Genomic DNA, 22,974 nt, shown 5'->3' with positions numbered 1-22,974 from the left:
ATTTGTATTTCTCTTGCTTTTCAATATTTTAAACATTTTTGCTTTTTTTTTATTAATTGGTCAAAGGCCTCTTTGAAAAATTGGTCGGGTCAACCGACCAATGGCCACTATTTCCTCGTTGGAATGAAGAGCCCTTGTGACTAATTAATTGGATAATCGTGACTAGTAAAATAGTAATTTGTGATAACTTTTTAGGAATTTTAAACCAGGCTTCCATATCAATAAAAAATATCCATCAATAAAATGACTAATTTGTAACTAATAAATAATATGTAATTTAAAAAAATGTATAATTACAATTAACTTTGTAATTGTTACATAAAATTTGTCGTTTTAACTATAAAATTATGTGATTTGTTACTTCGACTATAAAATGGGTTATTGTGACTTTGACATGTTTAATTACTTTTAACACAAAATTGTTATTAGGTGAATACAAATGAGACCTCCTGATTTTTAAAACTTTGTTCTGTCAAATTTCTTCTGAAATTGCATCTCGAAATTTTTGTAATTATGTATTTTTCCAAAAAACTAGGGGTTTGCCACCCCCACCTTCCCTCAAGCAGGAATCAAGACAGGGACGAGATGGTAAAATCCCCAGCAACAGGACGGTTTGACATTCCCAATTCAAGACATGCGACTTGGTTCTTTAGACATATGGCATTACAAAAACTCCAATTCACAAAGTTGTTCAAACAGACATAAATAGCCAGAACTCAAAAAACATCATGCTTTTTAACAGAACAACTCAATTGATAAACCACAGGCACCATAATCAGTGTAACACAAGAAAAACAACCACAATGAGATAAGGGTAAAAGATACAGACCATTCATTACACAACTATTCTCAGTTAGTTACAGATTCAGAGTTCTGCTCATTGAAGGCAAAAGACGAGTCTCTTAGGACTTATTAAACACTGATAGAGAAACAGAGAAGAGTGAGAAACATGATCGTGCCTAATCCTTGGCACTGGGAATTCATCTGCATAATCAAGAGAGTAAAAAGTTAATCTAACTGAATAAATTTTCAGAATCTCAACAAAGTAACATATCAATGAAAAATTAAGTAAAACGTGCTGCTTATGTCCCAAAACATAAACCTCTATTTATCAACCGCGACCTTTCTTCACATACTGTACCCTCCATTTTAACCCCATCATGGACTCTATTCCTCTCCGCAGAACCAATGTATCGCAACCATCCCTCTTGCATCTTATAATCAAGCTAGAGCTGTTTCTAATAGATTTCCATGCCCCACCCACTCTGTTCATAATCAAAATTTTGTGCAAAGTTTCACCAAAGGTAAAACTAGCTGAATCTACACCCAAACTAGAAAATTGAAAATCCTCCACAAAGAACTCATAAGAACAGAACAACACTAAGAATGTTTACGTCCTGTCTGGAAACATTGTTTATAAAGGACTGCAAAAAAGATTCCTTTGTGAATGTTTAAAACAAGTTTCTAATACTGATCGTGGGCCCAAACCTTAGAAAGTAGTGTAATTGAAAGATTGTTTTGTGCATTTTAAAAAAAAAAAAATTCTACAGTGGGTAACTTCTTCGCTTGAAAATATAGAAAACATCAAAATATTCTTGCGATTTCACTAGCACCCCAACCAATGTAATGCAGAGCAAGGAGTAAAGGTCTATTTTCTATAAACATTGGCGCAGAGAAGTCAGTTCTTGTGCATGCCAGGAACGTTCCACTTTGGCAAGGCCTCATGGTTCATAGGTCTGCTTTAAATATTGATGCAAGAACAACAGTCTTATTCATGAACTGAGAATCACAGCAAGTGCAGACGTGATACAAATGTCAATTAGCTATTTGTGTTCATAATCATGACAATATCTTAGCTACTACCCTCACACTATGTTTATGGGCACAACATTGGACACACAACATTGAAACTAGCAAATTTTTTTGCTGAATTCAAACAGATGTTTCATTAGTTAAAATTCTAAAGCCCTTGTTTCATTCCACAAAAGACTCGTATACTAATCAATCAATTAAAACTTGATTACACATTCTAAACCTTCACATGAATAAGAAGCATATGCACTCTCGTATGGAAAATTATACCTGGAACTACTAGCAATGTGCTGCAAGTTAACACAATTTTCTCAATAAAATAGCTATACAGATTTATATAGGCAGCGACCTGATTTCGGGAAATGGAGACGTAAAAAGGTTTGTGCTTGTGTGAGTACAAATGAATATGTACATCCGTCTACTCATAGCAACCAACAGAAGTTAAAACCCTGTACATCCGTCCACTCATCTTGAATATGCATAAATAAATACAAGGCATGTCATTTCTTAAAAATAGTCTGATTGCGTTCATATTCTCAAAAACCCTAAATTTCAGAAAATGAGAAATGCCTAATTGACGCAAACTAAAAGTCTAAAACAAATATGTATATTAACAGAAGACCCATATCTTAAAATTGAAAAATAAGCCAATGGCAATATACATCCAAAATTCCAATTTTTGCAATAAGTAAGCTTATCTTGTTGATAGGACATGTTCATATTTTCAAGAATCCTAAATTTCAGAAAATGAGACGTCCCCAATTGATACAGACTAACACAAACAAGTATTTTAATTAAGATATACCCATATCTTAAATTTGAGAAACGCAAACCCCAATATAAATCCAAAATTCCGAATTACCAAAATATTGGCCACACCAAAGAATCAGAAATCCACTACGTTCTATACGCATATCCGCGTCAAAAAGATTGATTCTTACCTTGTAGATAGAGGGGGGATTCTAATGAATAGCAGAAGTAGAAGAATCAGAAGAAGCAGGAGCAGAATTGGAGTGAGAGTGAGTGTGTGAGTGCGATTTGGGTGCGTAGATCTTGTTGTAGGCAGCTTCACCGACAACGTAAATACCAAAAGCCACGAGGGCGATGCCGAGACCGGGGGTGGCGTGGCGCCACTGGTTCGTCATCATCGGGTGCTTCCGCCACTCATCCCGTCTCCTAAAGAACTCGCCTGTGTGTCCCAGCGGTTTCGCCATTGATGATGCTCTCCTGATTAGCTTGATGAAATGCTGTGGATTTGGAATGGAAGCTCAAAATGGTAATGGTAGAGATGGGCCCATTTGTATCGGCCCATGGAAATCCATGGGCTGGGCTCTAAAGGAGCTTAGTGGGTTTAGTCCAACACAAAATATCTGCTCTTTTTCAAAGGGAAAATGACACAAATGGCAGTGGAAATGCTCAATCCCTTTGATATGGATATCGACGAGGCCTTTTTTGAGAAATCGTTAAATGAAATTTTAATTGACATTGGGGATCCAAACAATTGTAAAAAACACACGAGAGGAACTCTTTATCAATTTCAAAACTTAACAGCGTTGTTTTTCTGAGATTGGATTCATTTGGTAATACTCATGATATTCATCCGTACTTTTTACTTTTAAAAATTCAATTAACTGTGATGTCTCAAAGCATTTCGAAGAGAACAAGCTAACTCTGAATTCGAGTGACGTTTCATGCTTAACCATAGTTTATCTATCAACATCACTTAGTTTGGAGTTTGGACATTCACTTAGTTTCAATTTTCACACAAACTCCATTCTAATCATGAATAGATCGCCTAAGTTGGAATATATAAACAGTAAGACTTGCTTTCGTTCCTTTAGTCAAGTCACGTGTCTTTGCATCGTTGGTTCATTTTTCAATAGACAGACACAATCGTAGGTGGTCTCACTAATAATTGACAACAAGCACTAACTAGTGCGAGAAAGGAGAGGAATTGGCTTGATAATAGGAGGAAGATGAATTTTATATTGAGGTTGATGGTGATTGTTTTTAATTTTTTACACTGGTAATTTTAGTGATATTTTCTTTCACTAAAATCTTAAAAATCACAAATGATAAAATCTATATAATCTTTGCAAATTTTAAAACGATATTCTCCTTGGTGCTAGGTTGACTTAAAATTATCCTTGCCCCTCATCTAACAATCATAATTTATGGCCCGTTTGCCATGATTTTGACTTTTGTTTTTTGTAGAAGAGTTTTTAGAGAGAGTGACTTTAATTTTCGTTTGGAAACTATTTTTTAAAAGCATTTTTTACTCCAAAAGTACTTTTAGAGGAAGTTATGTTCGATCAACTTCCTCTAAAAGCTCTTTTAACTATCAAAAGTATTTTTATAAATTAGCCAAATAAATTTAAAAGCTCACTTTGACTTTTCAAAAGTCATATGCCAAATCAGGGCTTAATTCATCAGCCCAAGCAATTTCACATATTTTAGGGGTAATTAGTACAAAATGTCCCTACCTTTCAATCTTTTTGTGGACAATGTCCCTACTTTTTTTTTTGGCGGATTACACACTCGCCTTTATCTTTTTTTGCTCAAAACGTTCTTCTGTCAACTCTCTGTTAAAATGCTCCATTAAATCAAAAGATAATTAGTACAAAAGGTCCCTACCTTCAATATTATTGCTCAAAACGTTCATACCTTTCATTTTTAGCATAATTAGCACAAAAGGGTATTACATTTCAATGTTATTGTGCAAAACGTCTCTATCTTTCAATGTTATTGTGCAAAAACGTCCATACATTTCATTTTTAACATTTTCACCGCTACCTTTCATTATGTAAAAGGTCATTTTCATCCATTTTTTCAATAAAATGACGATTTCACTCTCCTATTCAAATAAAATAAAAAGAAAAGAAAAATAAATAATTAATTGCAATTATAGTCATAAATATTTCAAAACATTACAGATAAATCATAAATTCTCCACTACCGCCTTTCGGCCACAACACCTATCGGACTCCACCACCACCAGCCTCGCCTCACTCTCCCCAATATCCTTCTCCATAGTATTGGTCACAAATCTGTCCGAAACAACCACATTTACAGTGGTGGAATCCGGTGGGCATGGCGGTCGAAAGGTGGTATTATGTAGATTTATAGGTAGCTTGATAAGTTGTTAAAGTGGTAGTGGTTGAGAATTTATGATTTCTTTGTAATTTTTAAAAAAATTAAGGTTTATGGTTGTAATTGATAATTCATCTTTTCTTTTTGTTTTATTTGAATAGAAAGGTTAATAAATCGTCATTTTATTGAAAAAATGGATGAAAATGACCTTTTTCGCAATGAAATGTGAAATGTAGGGGTGAAAAATGTTAAAAAATGAAAGGTTGATATTTTGCACAATAATATTGAAATATATGGACCTTTTGTGCTAATTATGCCAAAAAATGAAAGATATGGACGTTTTATATAATAATATTAAAAGGTAGAGATCTTTTGTGCTAATTACCTTTTGATTTAACGAAACATTTTAACGGAGAGTTGACAGAAGTATGTTTTGCGCAAAAAAAAAGTAAAGATGAGGGTGTAATTCATCAAAAAATGAAAGATAAGAACTTTTCTACAAAAATATTGGAAGATAGGAACGTTTTGCACTAATTACCCCTTATTTTAGCGCTAAATATGCCTTTTAACAGTAAAACAAGCTGCACAATATGTTAGCAACTGTGAATATCCCCCTCGAGGGACATGCGGAGCGGCTAAAATATTCTCAAAAGCTCGATCACTTCTTGCAATTTCAACCAATCTGAAATACACACAAAATCTCTCTCCGGGTGGTTGACTACCTGCAGAGAGTAAGCAAGAACAAGATGTTTTCACTTCACTTTAGTACTTCAATTTCTCCTTCTCGTCAACAATTCTTAGGAACCAATTCCCAATTTCCCATTAAACTCCTCCCCTCATTATCCAACCCCAACAACCAGTTTAACAACTGTTCGCTACCGTTGAATTATGCTAACAAAATCAAATCCTTGAGAACCCACAATTTTTTTCGTTCAAGAATTACTTGCTCTGCAAAAGCTGCTCAGGTAGTCCAAGCCCATTATATAACGTGTATTTTGTGTTTGAATAATCTGGGTTATTTAAGTAATTGGGATTTGTGTATACTTTTTTATGGTTAGCAGGGCTCTGATCTGGTGGTGAAAGAGAAAAGTGTTTCTGTGGTTCTGCTTGCGGGAGGAAAGGGTAAAAGAATGGGTGTAAGTCTCTTTTAGTAATATAAAAGAATGCACATTGTTAGAAACTATTAACTGAATATAATTGACACAGAAAGAGGATTTGTATAAATCTTTCCACATCTTTGGTACGTATGATTGTTTTTGCACTTGTATATTAAGTGGTTCAATGTAGGATAGTGTAAATACTTTTAAATATTTGAATTTTGTTTGTACATTAGAAAAGTATTTATTTGATTTTTTTACAATATTGGCTGCCAATTGAAATAATGCCAGTACCTCCCTTCCTACTTCAAATTCTTTCCAGTTGAGTTGAAGCGGATAAATTCTATAGCTTGAAGATTTTTCGCTTTCAGTATAATATTGCCAATGGTGCAAACTAGACTAGATCTGATTTCACATAAAAGCACTTTGTAATGAAATTGAAAATGATATTTTCGTATCATGTTGAAGTTTAAACTTTGTATTCAACTTCACGTGGTAGAGAAGTTGAATCTACATGATAACCAATCTGTTAGTCTAATTGGTTGATGAAACAAGGAGAATGTGATGACTGCGGATTTGCTAATTATTAAATTAAATGAGGTGAGAAGGAAAATAAGCACTGTTACAGCTTAAAGTAGTAGAATGTGAGTACCAATGAGTGGTGTCCTTGTATTTACAGAGTCCTGTGGTACGTTGCCACTTTTTTCAGATCATGCAGGAGTACTATTAATTATCATTGGTCAATTTACACACGTCAAATTCAATTAATTATAAGAAATAATGGTTAATTGTACATAAGGAGTTACAGAAAGTTTTACAGATAGATGAGGTGTCAAAAAGAGAATGAAGATTTTTTATTTTTTTTATTTGCTTGAAGAAATTCTAATATAATCATATCTCATCACATCATGTGTATGTACACCAATTTGTAAGTACAATATACAAATAGCACAGAAGTTTGAAAGTTGTGGAAGTTGACCATGTTCTTTAACTCGTAGAAAGAATATGGCTTAGGCATAGACTAACATGGCAATCACAGTAGAACATACTTTTGTTTCCTATATGCATCTGTTTAGCTGTGTTTGTGCTTCTATGAGTTTATAGTACCATATTCTTCACTTCTGCAGTCTATTTTCCATCTGCCGGATGATGGTTTTATTTTATTTGGTGCAAATAGGCAAGCATGCCAAAGCAGTATCTTCCACTACTAGGCCAACCAATTGCACTTTATAGGTTAGTGACTCCTGATTCCTTGTACTTGAGACCATTTTGGTCGAGATTGGGACATAAATTTCTGCGGTCAGATCCTGGCAAATCTCTCTTAGATACTAAATAAAAATAAGAAGGAAGCATTTCAAAACTAATCTTTGAGTCTCTCTGTCTTTACTTTTTGAAATTACGATGTGATAATTTCTTGCAGTTTTTACACTTTCTCAAAGATGCCTGAAGTAAAGGAAATTGTCGTAGTTTGTGATCCTTCTTATCAAGACATCTTTGAAGGTCTGAAGATTTTGTATATGCATTTACTGAAATAAAACCCTCCACCCCACCCCAAGAAAAAAAAGTCAAGCACTTCGGTAAAGTCGTGCAGCAAATGCAAATTCTATACGCTTGGAATATGCTAGTTTTCAAATTCAACTTTCTCAATGGTTAAAAAATAAAACTTTATTTTTGGTTATTTTCCAGATGCTAAAGATAGTATACATGTGGACCTCAAATTTGCATTACCCGGAAAGGAGAGGCAAGATTCAGTATATAGTGGACTTCAGGTACAAGCACTTTTCTGGTTTTTCTATGTCATTAACTTGGATTATAGATATATCTGTCCCTTACGCCAGCTCTGTTTTAATTTCTTTATGATAATTTACCCCAGTCGTCTTCCCCACAGCCCCAAGTAAGCTAAAATAGTCTTATTGACATGCTCGCTAAAGTTTTACATTATAGTTTTAAAAGCACCTAGGGTTTTTATACTTGAATAATGCTAAACGAACAGGGCCAGGCCCTGTTAATGTAGCATCTCTCTTTATATTTTTTCTATTTGTCCACAGACAATGACTAAGAAATTCAATTTCCAATTTTTTTTTTGCCTTCAATAGAAATAAGCCTTTTCTTCTCACTGCCTTTCCCCCTTTTGCTTTCTGAGTTTGTATAAAGATCATATACTCATGATTTTTGACTGGTTGCTGTGTTGCATACAGTTTGAAATAATCAATGATTAATGTTAAAATAGTATGTCAATTGCATGTTCACAAGCTACTTTCTGCTAATGGTATTTTGATAAGTTCCACATCTAAATTTGCCGTAAAATACTTATCTTTTATTGAAACAATAAGATGCATTTTTCTTGTGTCAGCTGAATGCATTATTGTGATTTGACGTGACAATGGACACAATGGAATGACAAAAATGATTCATTTAGCTGACCCCAAATTCATAGGAACTGAGGCTTAGTGCATTGTTATTGAGTACCTTATTGTAATGTGCGACATATATATCTCTTTGATTATAAAAGAGGCTTTTGTGCATCAGGAAATTGATTTGAATTCTGAACTTGTCTGCATTCATGATTCTGCAAGACCTCTGGTATTAGCTGAAGATGTAGCTAAGGTTTGTACATCAGCTTAATTTGTATGATTTTCTTCCTGTTATCATATTGTTTAACAGTGATCCTGTATTACAGAAAATAAAAATTTTTATATCAGATTTTCTCTACAATTCAAACAATTCTATGAGTTCTCCCTATTTTCTATTTTGTTGGTTTGCCTTTCACTGTAGAACAACCTGATTATTTTACAGCTTAATATGATAAAATAACTAAATTTTTGTTATTGGCGAAAATTGAAAACAAGAGAGTTACATATTTTGATAGTAAGGGAAGAGTAACTTCCTGAGTGACTTTTTTTAACTCAAAAGTAAGAACAAGTAACTTATTCAAGCATGTTTGGAAATAAAAAGTTCCATAAAAGTAACTTTTACTTTTGAGACTAGTCAAGCATTCTAGTCTAACCCACCGTCACAATTCATGATTTCTTGGTCCATATAACTTTTTATGTAGAAGTAATGTGTTCACTCAATTTTTTGGTTCTTTATCAGGTCCTAAAGGATGGTTGGCTTATTGGGGCAGCTGTCCTAGGTGTTCCTGCCAAAGCTACTATCAAAGAGGTCTACATTTATATTCAGCCACTATAACCTAAACTAGATGAAACTGGAAATCTGCTATTTTATCTGTACGATTATAAGATTTCATCTATAGATAAAATTGTTGCTTTTCATTAAACAATTCCGGTAACATGTGATTCTTGTTGTCTGCCATTTTAGCCTAAACTAAATGAAACTTGAAATCTGCCATTTTAAATTGTTGCTTTTCATTAAGCACTTCCAGTAACGAGTATTGTTGGTTCCTTATTGTCTCGTTCACACATACCATTAGTACAGAAAATATGATTTCTCATATAATATTGAGATGTCACAATATATATATTTGTACTCACATAACACGTTTATTTTCAGGCAAATGGTGAATCTTTTGTAGTGAAAACTCTGGACAGGAAAACGCTATGGGAAATGCAAACCCCTCAGGTTTCTAAATTTAGAATCAAAACTTCATCAATTATATTCAGAAATTTACTTTTGCTGAATTTATTGAGAGAGATTTATAAAACCTTCGAGCTGTCAACTTCTTGTGCAGGTTATCAAGCCTGACTTGCTCAAGAAAGGTTTTGAACTTGTGAATAGGTAATTCTTCGTTCTCGGGGCTAATTCTTCTCTACGTTATGTATAAGTCGACACAACGTTAGAACTTTGTGAAAACGAAGGAAAAACGTGGAGTACTTTTGCACCAAGTATGTAAATGCTTAAGAATGCCTGATGTCTCTTTGGACTTTTCACATTTACCTGTGACCTTCTCAGCATCAGAAGTCTTTTCACGTTTACCTGTGACCTTCTCAGCATCAGAAGTCCATATAAATGATTATTCATAATAGATTTTATATTTTAGTTTCTGAGAGATCTGAAAGAGAAATAAAAGAATGCCCAATGCGAGAATGTTGCAATTGCTTAATGCTGCACGAATGACAATTGATTATGTGCATGCTTGGCTAAGCTTATTTACTTATAAGCATGTAAGTTTTATAATAAATAACATTTTCTTGGTCAAAGTGAGAACTAAATTACGCGTCTACTTCATGGTCAAAATAAATATCTTTATTATTACTTATATGTGAGAAAAGAATAGCACATCCAAACAAATTTGGCAATATAAAGTTACTTAAAAGTGTGTGTGGGGTCACTGCCACATTGTTTCATGTATAAAAGTGAATTCAAGCTTAATTCGATATGCAGCAGTGATCCCACTACTGCATAGACTGATGAATCGATGTCATTTCGACTCTGGATGAATAGCATTGAGGATGCTTGACAATGAAAGTGGTTTATTTGCCTTTATGTGATTCCTGTCCCAAATTTCCATTGAGAGGGAGAGAGAGAGAGAGAGTTTTCCGTATATGTTTTTTTTCTTAGTTGTTCCCTCATCCTGCAGGGAAGGTCTTGAAGTAACCGACGATGTATCGATCATAGAGCACCTAAAACATCCTGTGTATATCACTGAAGGATCCTATACTAACATCAAGGTAGTGAAATAATTTTATTAATCATCTAAATTTCTTTTATCTACTTCATAATTTGATAAGTAACAAAACAAGAATATGAAACCTTATGTGCTAATGCCGCTGCTTCATAACTTGCAGGTTACAACCCCTGATGATTTGTTACTTGCTGAAAGAATATTGAATCCTGCCACTGCAGTTCCAGCCCATTAAACTCTTCAGGGTTAGTTTAAACTGTTTGTATCTTATTTTATAGAGGTCCTTGGAAACACAATCCCAATTTCGAGTTTCATCCGATTTCTACATTATGTACTGTTGTTGATTCACGAAGAATTTGTTTCCTCATTTTAGTTTCACCATGTTTCTGATAACATTTTTATACCATGTATTGCTTAACATAAAAGAAATTACCATGCAAAACCCAGTGCCGATACTATCCCATGTAGTTTACCATTGTAATGGAGAGAGTGTTGATGAACTGGAGATGCAATGCATAAGAACTTGGAAGGGAACAACTTTCTTAAACTTGATTAAGGCTCTTAATGTAGACAACGGTTCGCACTTCGCATAAATTTTCCTTCACTGACCCTCATATTTATACTTTTCCCGGAAAAAATTGGCTTAATTTCACCAATAAATACAGAAAATGACAAGGGTAGGTTGAAAATCTCTAAAGGGTTTTCTTCGAGGAGAAAGCTAATTTCACATCGGGAAAATTTCATAAGAGATTACTATGGTAAATTTCAAAATTAAGAAAATAAGTTCAAAAATCAAATTTTTATTAAATTTTTTTATAATTTAATTAATTAATTAATTATTTTATTAATTACATATATTTAGGTCACATATCTATACAATTTGATCATAAATTAACAATTTAATTAGTCACTTATTATTTTTTTTTTATCACAAATCAAAAATTTTATATCACAAATTCAAAAATTTTGTACAACACAGTTTGTTCATTGGTCACAAATAAAAAAATTAATTAGTCACAAATTAATTTTTAGTCACAACTTATCAAATTATTGATCATAACTTATTTTTTGATCACAAATCAAAAATTTTATAAGTTATTATTTTTCGATCATGAAATATATTTAAGTCATATATTTATATAATTTGGTTACAAATTAACGATTTAATTCGTCACTTATTATTTTTTTGGTCACAAATCAGAAATTTTATGTTACAAATTATTTTACGATCACAATTCAAAAATTTTATAGGTCACAATTTGTTCATTGATCACAAATCGAAAAATTTATAAGTCACAATTTATTTATTGGTCATAAATCACAAATATTACAAATTAGAAATTATCAAATTATCGGTCACAGATTAAAATTTTTTAAATCACAGATTATTTTTCGGAAACAATTTATCTTTTCACTGGTCACATAATATTTAATGGTCACAGATTATCCAATTTAATGGTCACGATAGACTAAATAATTTGTGACAACCACAATACTTACGATTCATAATCACAATTTTTAGATCACGTATCCAATTGTGAGTCACGATCACAATTTTCATCGCCACCACGGTCACCGCCACACACCAACACCATAGTTGAGAGTCACAATCACGGTCCACAACCGTCCCAAATCATCGCCATCACCGTCGCCACCACACACCAACACCATCACCACAACCCCCATCACCCAAACTCTGCTTACTGTGACCCACAAAACCACTATCTCTACCACCGTTAAACATCACTACCATCACCTAAACTCCACTTAAACCACTGTAACCCCCTAAAACCACCATATCACCAATGTCACCTCACACCCATCGCACACAACAAAACACAATACAACACTGCACCCAAATCATACCACAATCGAATGACACATAAACCTTTCGGCCACCAAAATCAGGAAAAAAATATGGGATGGAGCAAGGAGGAATATGCAGCAGACCCACCACATCACGCAGCAGCAAACATCATATCGTTGCCATTGGCGATGATTTTCGATAGTGGTTCCAGCGATGGCGAGTTCGCAATAGCCTCTCAGTGATGACGAGTTCATAGCAGTTGGACGACAATTGTAGTTTTGCGAGGTTTGGTGATGGTGGTGGTAATGGTAATGGTGATAGTGATTGTGGTTGTCGCGGTCGTGGCGGTGGTCGTGGGTGGTATGAGATCGTTGCCGAAGAAGAAAGTGAGGGATAGAGAGAGAGACGAGCAAGGGAGAGGGAAGAGATGGTAATGGGTAGTGACAGTTGGGTAAGATTTTTATTTTTTTGGTAATTACTTAATTTAAATAATTAATAAAAAAATCTGGTTTCTAAAATATTAAAGTTTCAATCTGATTTAAGAATTTTGAATAGTTAATCTATGATTTTGTGTAATTTCCACTTTCACATATGATGAAGACATCTACTTTGGGCTGGCCCAGCGTTTGTTATCCTTTTTTTTTTTTTTGGGCTATATAATGTATTGGGCTGGCCCAAACTCTTTTTTCTTTTGTGTTGTATTTTATATGTATGTAGGCAGCCTTTTTGCAAGGGATAGAGAAATATGATGGATGAATACATTTTCTCGTTTTGTGAGCTATTTACTCGACTGAGTCGAGTTGTCTCCCACCTTGGGAGAGTTGATGAGGACATCTGCTTTGGCCTGGCCCAAGCCTTTGTTATTTTTCTTTTTTTCTTGGCTTTGGGCTTGTATAATGTATTGGGTCCCTTTTTCTTTTGTGTTGTATATATATATATATATATATATTTACACTTTTGTAACGGATAGAGAGATATGATGAATGAATGAAAATTCAGTGTTGCAAACATTTTCGCCTTTTTCACCGCCCTCTTCTTCTTCTTCTCTCCTTCTTCATCTTTCTTTTTCTGGTTTCTACTTCTCCCTGTGTGGCTGCTGCTGTGTTTATGTAATGCTACATCAACATATGTACAGATGTTGAAACAAACGCACGGGCATACCTTTCCACTCCTGGGAGGTTTGATGTTATCCATCAGGAGAACAACTACACAACAACCTGCTCCTGATCCGCCAGCAAGTATTGAGCGACAAATCATTGCATTATATAAAAGAATGAATCAGCTTGCACTATTCATTTCTATGGTGCTCCATTTCACACTGTAACTGGATTCTACTGTTCAAGGACTGGTTATTTCATAAATATCTCTTATAATATATAAATAAAACAAAAGCAACCAGAAATATCTCCTAATATATAAATAAAACAAAAGGACCCAGAATGCATATTGACCTTAAATAGGGGTATAGGAAATTCCACTTTGACTTTGAAAATTATGAATATTATCACATTGGCCTCTTGAATGTTAAAAGACAAGGATGCCCTTAAATGTATTATACAATTACAAAACACTGTATTGTTGAAAAGACTTTACTACCCTTTTAGTTAATAATTGAAAATCAAACACTTCCCCACTTATAAAACTTCAAAACGAGCTTCCAAGACAGAAAAAACTCTCATCTTTCATCTGCTTGAACCTTAACATCTCAAAAAACATTCAAACGCTGAAGCCGAAATTTTTTTAATATCAATTCTTCAAATCGGTAAGTATTTTTACGCATGTTTAATTTCTTTTTTTAGTAAATTAGTATACGTTTGAATAGAGAAAATTTATTTCGACATAGTAATAGTTAGTATTAATTTTTGATCGAACATATGAAATTTTTTTTTTGAACAGATCTATAATTTTTTTCTTCTACGTAATGCAGAAAACAGAAAAGCAGTCGACTGTTAACAGCCAAACAGTCACTTGACTGTGGGCTGTTAAACAGCCAAACAGTCGACAGTCGGCTATTTAACAGCCAACAGTCGACTGTTGGCACTGATTTTTGTTGACAATGCATTATTTTTTCTTATAATTAATAAATGAAGTTGATTAAATCTATTTCCTCATGCAGATATGATAATCCCCATCTGTTATTTCGGTGATTTCGAATTGAATGAAAATAATCGGTGGGAATGGAGATGGACGAGTGACATACGTGGTTGTATTGCAATTCCCATAACAGAGAGTACACCATACTTAGAAATGTATCACGATTTGCAAAATAAGCTGAATGTCGATCGATCTCAATAAGATATGCAATTGAGATATCTATTCAACAGTTATGGGGATTCATCCATTCCGATGCCACCGGTATTCGTTACTAATGATGCTGAATTGAATTATCCATTAGAATTGAATAAAATGTATCGGACTTCGATTGTTTTTGGTGTGACTTTAATTACGAAGGATGTTATCGAAGGTGAACGCGAAGATTCAGATAGGACGGATAACAATGATCGAGGTTTTTGGGAGATAGTGGAGATAGTTCCTACGGATGATGTGGTTATTCTTGAGACAGTTGCTTTTGATCGTGATGTCACAGTTACGCGCAGAATTTCGTCGACGGTTGAAAACAATGAGAATATAAACGAGTTTACAAATGAGAATTTGATTGTTTTATCCCGACAGAGACATGAGTAGGGTGGGAGCTCACAGGTTGGAACAAGTGGACCGTCCTCCAATTCTTCCCGTGTGGCTCCCGATTATGAGGACTTGTATGTCAAGCAACTATTTGAAACCAAGAAAGATTTGCAGGAAGCTGTGCACTGGCTGACAATTAAATATAACTTTGAGTTCAAGGTAAAGAAATCAAACAAGTCATTGTTGACAGTTGCCTGTGTGGAAGGCAGTTGCAATTGGTGCTTGAGAGCAACTAAGATGGACACGAATGAGTGCTTCGTAATTCGCAAGTATTCACGGGAATATACTTGCGAAGTGGGAATTCTTCGAAACAATCACAGGCAAATTCGAGCATGGTTTTTTGGTCGACAGATAATGCACAAGTATCAGGACCCACGGATGATCTACAGACCTTCGGACATCATTAACGATGTCCATCAAGATTATGGATTGATCATGAGCTACCAAAAAGCCTGGAAGGCCAAAGAATGTGCATTGGAGGATTTAATGGGATCGGTTGATGAGAGCTATGCTAAATTGGCCAGATATTGCTATAACATGGGGAGAACTAATCCTGGCACGACATTTTTTATTGAGACGGGGAGCGATAATTGTTTTAAGTATTTCTTCATGGCTCTCGGACAATGTATTTGGGATTTTCAAAATGTAATGCGACCCGTAATTCTAGTTGATGGTACAACTCTTAAAGCTAAATATCAAGGCAAATTAATTATTACTACATGTCAAGACGCCAACATCCAAATTTACCCTATTGCATTTGGCATAGTCGACAGCGAGAATGATCTGTCCATGCGTTGGTTCTTTTCGAAACTGAGGGAAGTAATCGGGGAAGTCGAAGACCTTGCCTTTGTAACCGATCAGGGACAGTCTATAATAAACGGTATCGCTGAAGTTTTTCCAGAAGCACATCACGAGTATTGCACGTACCATATACAAGATAATTTGAAAACTAGGTATCGGGACAAAGGCATCGTTTCATTGTTCAGGAGAGCAGCCGAAGCTTACAGTGTTGAAGAGTGTAATAAGTTCATGTTTGAGATAAGAAGTAAATCATTACCAACGTTGGAGTATCTGACGAACATGGGGATTGAACATTGGGCGGTCATACTTTACAGGACGTCGATACAACATGATGACGTCGAATAACGCGGAGTCTCTCAATGCATTGTTGAAGAAGGATTGAGAGTTACCAATTATCGCAATGATTGAAAACATTCGTAACAAGCTGCAACAGTAGTTTCATGACCGACGTGCGGCATCACAAAGTTACAGTAGCGTGCTGGCCCCAGCTCAAGAGGAAAAACTCTTTAAGGCGACAGAGGTTGCGATGAAGTTGAATGTAAAAGCACTAGATGAGTTTCGCTTCTCCGTGCAATGTGCACGTAATACGGCATATATGGTGGACTTGACTGATAACACATGCACTTGTACGAGATTTCAGTTGGAGAGTTTTCCGTGTGAGCATCAGTTGCGGTGGCCATGTATTGAAGCTTTGCAGCGAGAACGTTATGCTCTTTGTATTATACGACTGGTCTTGGAGGACAGCATATGCGGAGACTATATTTCTTCTGCCGAATGAAACAGAGTGGGAAGTTCTAGAGCACATTCTCCCGTTTAATGATTTGTTGCCACCAGCAGTTGAACCGTGTAGTCCTGCATGTCCAAGTACATCTAGAATACCATCTACCGAAAAGTTTTCTCGACCGCGTAGGTGTGGCAGATGTAGAGCCATAGGGCATACTTAACAATTTTGTATCAGTCAAATTCCCCTAAATGACAATTAGACAGGTACGTTCAATATTTGTTCTTCATAAATGTTCAATGTTCTATATTTATTCTTGATAAACGGTATTTACAATGATTCATATGAAAAAATTAGTTCCATTCTCAGCATATGTGTAAAATAACAAAAAATCAACTTACAGAAAAATAATTATATACATTGAACACAAATTTACAATTATTTCATAATAAAAAGAATAATTACATTTACAATGTGAATGTTATATACACCTAACACAAATTTACAATTATTTCATAATCACAAAAAATAATTAAATTTACAATTCGAATGTTACATATATTTAATACAAATTTACGGGTCACCATTAAATTCGAACAAATCACATGCTAACTTCTTTCTCCAGTTCTGTATCCACGATTGGTTGATTCCATCAACCTTATGTCCTATACTTAAAAATTTAACGTATTTAATGGAAAATATGCCGCAGTTGTCGCTATAATTGAACAAGAATGGATCAGTTCAGTACTGTGTATCTAAAAAATTAAATCTGAAAGATGAAAACAATAAAGTTCAAACACTTACCTTACGGACTGTAGCGATGTCGTCGTGTTCCGAACAATCTGCAATCTGTCCTGTACAGTCATCCCCGCTTGTCTGGCCATCATAGGAACAATTACAGCTGCGAACTCCAAGTTTTGCTCCAATTGGCCTTGCGTCAAACATGAATGATCTGGGTCGTACACATAAATAGTCGTGTCAGCAAAAATGATCTCCAGCATAACATAGTGCCTATTGATGCACGCAGAATGTACATATGTGTACAACCCTCCTATGATTTTTCCCCGACACTCGGCGACAATCCTATGACCCACTGGAGCATATATTCTGGCACCGTGTACTCGTTACCCATAAGTTGGAGGGACTGATACTCTATGGTAACGGCACACAGGAACTCGGTATTTAATATGACTTGACCATGGACGTCAAATGATTTTGGATGTCTCTGAGCTAGATCTCGCAGCAAGTCCATGGCTAGGTCGATGTGTTGCATCAAGAAACACCAAAAAATTATTTGTTATTCATTTAATAAACATAAAGTGACGTATACATACAAAACACGAAATGAATAGTTCACTTACATCGTCGGCGAGCCAAGCTCCCGAAGTCGTGATATCGTGGAACCACTTGTAAGCATCCGAGACCGTTCGGTTACCTATCGTGTGGGTAGTTCTGAAAAAACAGGGAAATGTTAAAATAAGCATAGACGAGTTAGCGTATAGTGCTTTATTAAAATTATACAATACTTACCCGGGGATAATTCTCTTCCACTCCGTCTCGAATGCTTTCCACTTGGCATTGTCCACTTCTCTGAATAGGTTCGGGCACGTCCCATCGATGAACATCCTCCTTTTGGCCTCAGCCGTGAAGGGGAAAACAACATACTGTGACGACACTCTCAACCTCTTGCCGACCACCTGCTCCGTCTCATCAACAGCATGTCTCTCACCTTCAATCACGATGGGCGTCCTCTCGCCCTCCGCGGCCCCCTCCTCCGTCGCCACCTCATTTGCTCCTCCCATCAGGGCCATCTCCTCCGTCACCACTTCCTCCGCCCTTCCCATCAGGGCCTCTCCCTTTGTCGCCACCTCCTTCGTGTCTCCCATCGGTGCCTCCCCCCTCGTCGCCCCCTATCGGGGCCACTCTATCCCCATCCATAGACAACCAGAATGACTCTAATGTCTCGTCATGCCAAAAATGTGGGTGACTCCCCTCTCCATCACCATCTCTACCACCCTCTCGATCATCTCCACCATCCCCTCTGTCCCCCTATCGCCTAGCGGCTAAATCTCCTCTAAGTGTCGCTACCGCATCCTGAAGGTCGACAACGTAAGATCGTAGCATTCCAACATCATGGGATAGATCGTCAACCCTCCCTGTCAACTCTTGTCCCATATCGTTGACCCTCTCTGTCAGATCGTCGACCCTCCCGGTCAACTCTCGTCCCAGATCATTGACCCTCTCTGTCAACTCTCGTCATAGTGCGCCGACCTCCTCCGCTATAAATCCAATCAGACGGGCAAATAAATCATCAGTGTGTGTCGACGATACACGGGGGACGTGTCTGGACGAGGGAGAAGGAGATACCCTCGACGATGACGATGCCAATGGTGGCGGCGATGCCCTCGGCGGAGGCGATGTCAATGGTGACGGCGATGCCCTCGATAGAGGTGATGCCAATGGTGGCGGCGATACCTTTGGCGGAGGTGATCGTCGATCAGCTGGACCGCCCTCCTACATAAATAACAATAAAAATTAATAAATAAATTTATACATCGACGATATTCAATAAATTATATTTAATCACATACCCAATCTCGGTCCACACTAGGATCAGACATCTGCTCGTCTTCAGTGTGCGGAACACCTACATCCAGCACAAGACCCCGAGCCTCCTCCTCCATCGACGGCGTCAACTCAGGTATGACTTCAAGCTGATATATTGACATTTGAATTAGTTAACGATCATGTAAACAGATTTAAACTAAGTATAATATAAATCACAAATGCATAATACTTACCTGAGAATCGTCGAGGAGGGCAGATAACTGTTTCCCAGTGGGACATCCCTCCGCTTGCGACGATCTCCAATGATGCATCCGAGGGCATCGTGTCTCCCCTTGCTTCGCAAAGCGAGCTCCCAGTGCAGGGACTGTCTCATACACCCAAATCAGCAACACATACACTTATTATGCATAAATGTAATATACTAAAATTTTAACTTTAATTATATTAAACATTTACCTGCACTGCTAAGGGCAACCCATATGTATCGTATTTACGCATTGACCCCCTGAACCTCGAGTGTAATCTGGTGAAGACATGTACGGTGTCTTCGTAACATCTCTGGCCCCATGGATTGTTGTTGAACACATCAATGTCATCAACAACTTCCAAATGAAAAATGTCGATGGCAGTCTTCTTGTGATGACACCTCATCACATTCTCGAAGATGTAGACCAGCCCAAGCTTCAATCTATCTAGCATCTGGTCGCACCCCCTAATCACGACCATCAACTCGGGTAGATGCACTGACCCATGTCCCTGAAAGTACGTCTCGTACAGCCTACTGCTTCTCTCAATGGCTGCATCGTCGCCCGTAATCCTCAGTCCAGTGATCAAGCTAAACTAATAAATCGAGAAACTGACGACCTTGCCCCCGAGGTCGAAGTGGAGGGAATCGTCATCGACTGGCCTCAAAAGCCGACATAGAAGTGCATCAATGATCTGTCCTGAATACTGCACCTCTCGCATCTGGTATAGTGGCCACAAGAATGACTGTCGCAGCATATCTCCGTGATGATCATCAAGCAGCTCCAACACCGCAGTAAAACTCTCAAAGCTACTGTTCCAAGTAGCTTTCCCCGCCATCCGTCTCAACTCCCCATCTAAATGATACTCCATCCTACAAAAATTCAAATGTTAGAACATTGAACAATAGATAATAAAGTAACGCATAATCTCAAAAAATCAAGGTAGCCGAATTATAACTACTATACAATACGTAAGACATTGACGCTAATAACAAAATAAATTCAATGCAAATTTAAAAATTATAATAATTTAGTTTATCTTGTATATTACATTTGAAAAATATATTTACAAAAAAAATTCAAATTAAATACATTTTAAAAAAAATAAAGAATATCAATATTATTTAAATAAATTAGAACAAAATCAAAGATTATTTCATAAAAGAAAAATAAAAGGAACAAAATAAATTGTTAATTTCGGACAACATTATCTATTCAATTATTAAATTATATAAAAAAAGGGAATTATAAAAAAAATTAACATAATTATTATTTAATCAAATTAATCTTGTAATAATTTGGAAAATATATTTACGAACAAAAAATTTGAAATTAAATACATTTTTAAAAAAATTAAAATATATATATATTATCTAAATAAATTTGAAAAAAAAATTTAAAGATTATTTCATAAAAACAAAAATAAAAGGAACAAAATAAATTGTTAATTTTAGATAATATTCAATTATTAAATTATATAAATAAAAGACAATTATAAAAATTAAATAATTAAATTATATAAATAAAATAAAAGACAATTATAAAAATTAAATAAATAAATAAATAGCATAATTATTTAATCAAATAAAAAAAATTAATTATAAAAATTGAAAAAAAAATAATAATTAAACAGTCACTAGAACGATGTTAACAGTCGGACCATGACTGTTTAGCAGTCGGTCCATGACTGTTAAATTGGATTGGATCGACACCCACGACTGTTAACAGTCTGGACCGATTGTTAACAGTCGTCGTCTTCCCGCATGCGATATCGCAATTGTCGATGATGGAGAGGTCCAAAAATTACAAAAAATTCACATTTTTCACACCATTCACACTTACAATCTAACAACTTTACATGATGATGAATTTAAATTGAATAAACGTAAAAATAATGAATCTAAAAACTGAAACTTGTAATAATAAACTTCGAGCGCCAAAACTAACCGGAATAGTAGCGTGCAGGTACGGATTCATTGGTATTTCAGCCGGTGGTTGATCGGTCGTTCTTCAGGCAGTTGGCGTCGATTTTTTCGAAGTTCAGTCAGTCGGTCGGTCGATTTGGATTTTTTCTAACAGTTGGTGTATAGTGAAGGGTAAAATCGCCTTTTTAGTGTAAACTTATATTTTAACCTTTTTTTTTTATTTAATGGGTCAAAGTTCAATCTTAAAATTTGCTTCAGTACAAAAGGTGATTTGCATGTATTTCCTCCCTTATACATTTCCTCTCTCCAACACTTCCGTTTCATAATTTCATTGCAAAATTTGGCAGCCATCTTTCTGTCGCACCTTCGTCGCCTACCACCACCAGGTATCGTGTCTCTTAGCCCAGCTCAAAACTTTAGTGTCCTCCAAGTTTTTCCACTCTTGAAACTGATTTTTGATCGTCGATTGACTAGAATGGTTTATGTATGAGCATGAGTTCTCATCAATTTAATTTTGTGGGTTTCTCCATGTATGACACTGACAAATCAAGTGTTCGATTTTATTTATTTTTTAACTGATTTGGGTTTTAATAGATGGGCACAGATGGGGTGGGTCGAAAGTTGATTTCGATTTTTATACTTTGTCGATAAAAGGAATGCAAACGAAATTGTTGGATTGAGATGGGTTATGATTTGCAAGTGTTTTTTCTTGAATTAGGAAAGATGGTTTGATGAAAAAGAGAAGTAAATCCTCCTGAGGATGAAGTGGAGACTGTTGGGAATTTACTTAAACAGACACAGCGGAATTTAACAAGTTTCAATTCACATTCAGGATTCAGCTTTGTATTTAGATAAAAACTATGATGAGAAATATACCTTTACTTGTGATTTGCAAACTCTTTCGCGTTATTCCTTTCCAGCAGCTTGAATCTGCCTCCCACAGCTGTCCAATTGTCCAGCCTCCAATGAAATCCACACAGAGAGAAGACAGCAACTGCTAGGGTTTCTTTCTTGTGCTAGCAAGAATAATGAATAACTTATGGACCTCAAACCCTAGCTGCATATATATATAAACCCAAACGGACCCGGTCCGGTCCAATATTTAATTAATCCAATTAATCAAACCCGGTCCGTGAATTAATTAATTCGGGATTATAAATAACAAATTAAATTAATTAATTTATCCAACGATTGTTAAATTAATCAATTGACAATTTGCAGTCTTCCAATTCTCTTTTGTGTGCGACCCATTAGGTTCCCGACCACGATGCCTAACGTCGCGAAATATTATTTTGATCTAATCAAAATTGATAAATTAATATACCCTTTTAATTTATCGTCAATTCACATTCGCCGTCCCTGATTGACATCTAGCAATGTGTCAGGGCAATACATGTGACGGAAAATGTCACGTGGTATGACAAAACCAAATTCGTTCGTTTACCGTGGAACTATTATCCCTTCGTCAATACGATCCGATCAATTACGAGATATGGAATTGTGTCAATCTCGATCATCGATCATATCTTTCATTCCACTATTAAGTCAATATAAATCGAAAACCCCTTTTCGACTTATGAGTACACCTTGGCCAAGGATTTCATCATCGACTTAATTGAATGAAACGCAGATCATAATCTC

At 35.8% G+C, this 22,974-nt stretch overlaps 2 protein-coding genes across 3 annotated transcripts; one reads left to right on the top strand and one right to left on the bottom strand.

The window, feature by feature from the left end:
- Positions 1-729: 729 nt before the first annotated feature.
- Positions 730-3,082, bottom strand: LOC111409806 (NADH dehydrogenase [ubiquinone] 1 beta subcomplex subunit 3-B-like). The gene is made up of 2 exons (XM_023039860.1): positions 2,754-3,082; positions 730-984 (listed from the first exon to the last, which is right to left on the bottom strand). The coding sequence occupies exon 1, from the start codon at positions 3,024-3,026 to the stop codon at positions 2,775-2,777; it is 252 nt and encodes an 83-aa protein (XP_022895628.1). The 5' UTR covers positions 3,027-3,082; the 3' UTR covers positions 730-984; positions 2,754-2,774.
- Positions 3,083-5,493: 2,411 nt separating this feature from the next.
- LOC111409805 (2-C-methyl-D-erythritol 4-phosphate cytidylyltransferase, chloroplastic-like) lies at positions 5,494-11,023 on the top strand. Of its 2 annotated transcripts, none has more exons than XM_023039857.1 (11): positions 5,494-5,867; positions 5,961-6,038; positions 7,177-7,232; positions 7,420-7,499; positions 7,686-7,768; positions 8,529-8,606; positions 9,093-9,161; positions 9,510-9,578; positions 9,688-9,734; positions 10,537-10,627; positions 10,745-11,023. In XM_023039857.1, exons 1-11 carry the CDS (start codon positions 5,649-5,651, stop codon positions 10,814-10,816), a joined length of 942 nt encoding a protein of 313 aa, XP_022895625.1. In that variant the 5' UTR covers positions 5,494-5,648; the 3' UTR covers positions 10,817-11,023. The 2 variants fall into 2 exon arrangements, with proteins under 2 accessions (XP_022895625.1, XP_022895626.1); XM_023039858.1 differs by having other exon boundaries at positions 5,496-5,867; positions 5,964-6,038.
- Positions 11,024-22,974: the final 11,951 nt, after the last annotated feature.

This window comes from Olea europaea, chromosome 15 (genome assembly GCF_002742605.1).
Source record: "Olea europaea var. sylvestris chromosome 15, O_europaea_v1, whole genome shotgun sequence".
NCBI classification, from domain to species: Eukaryota; Viridiplantae; Streptophyta; class Magnoliopsida; order Lamiales; family Oleaceae; genus Olea; species Olea europaea.
The sequence above is the reverse complement of the archived record's forward strand: the minus strand, read 5'-3'. Positions and strand labels throughout refer to the sequence as shown.

What these genes read in the sequence shown, in the direction of transcription:
- LOC111409806 (XM_023039860.1), bottom strand. Translation starts at nt 3,026, where the DNA reads ATGGCGAAACCGCTGGGACACACAGGCGAGTTCTTTAGGAGACGGGAT.
- LOC111409805 (XM_023039857.1), top strand. Translation starts at nt 5,649, where the DNA reads ATGTTTTCACTTCACTTTAGTACTTCAATTTCTCCTTCTCGTCAACAA. An exon ending in GCTCTGCAAAAGCTGCTCAG is followed by an intron (nt 5,868 to 5,960) that starts GTAGTCCAAGCC and finishes TTTTATGGTTAG; the next exon opens with CAGGGCTCTGATCTGGTGGT. An exon ending in TAGCTGAAGATGTAGCTAAG is followed by an intron (nt 8,607 to 9,092) that starts GTTTGTACATCA and finishes GTTCTTTATCAG; the next exon opens with GTCCTAAAGGATGGTTGGCT.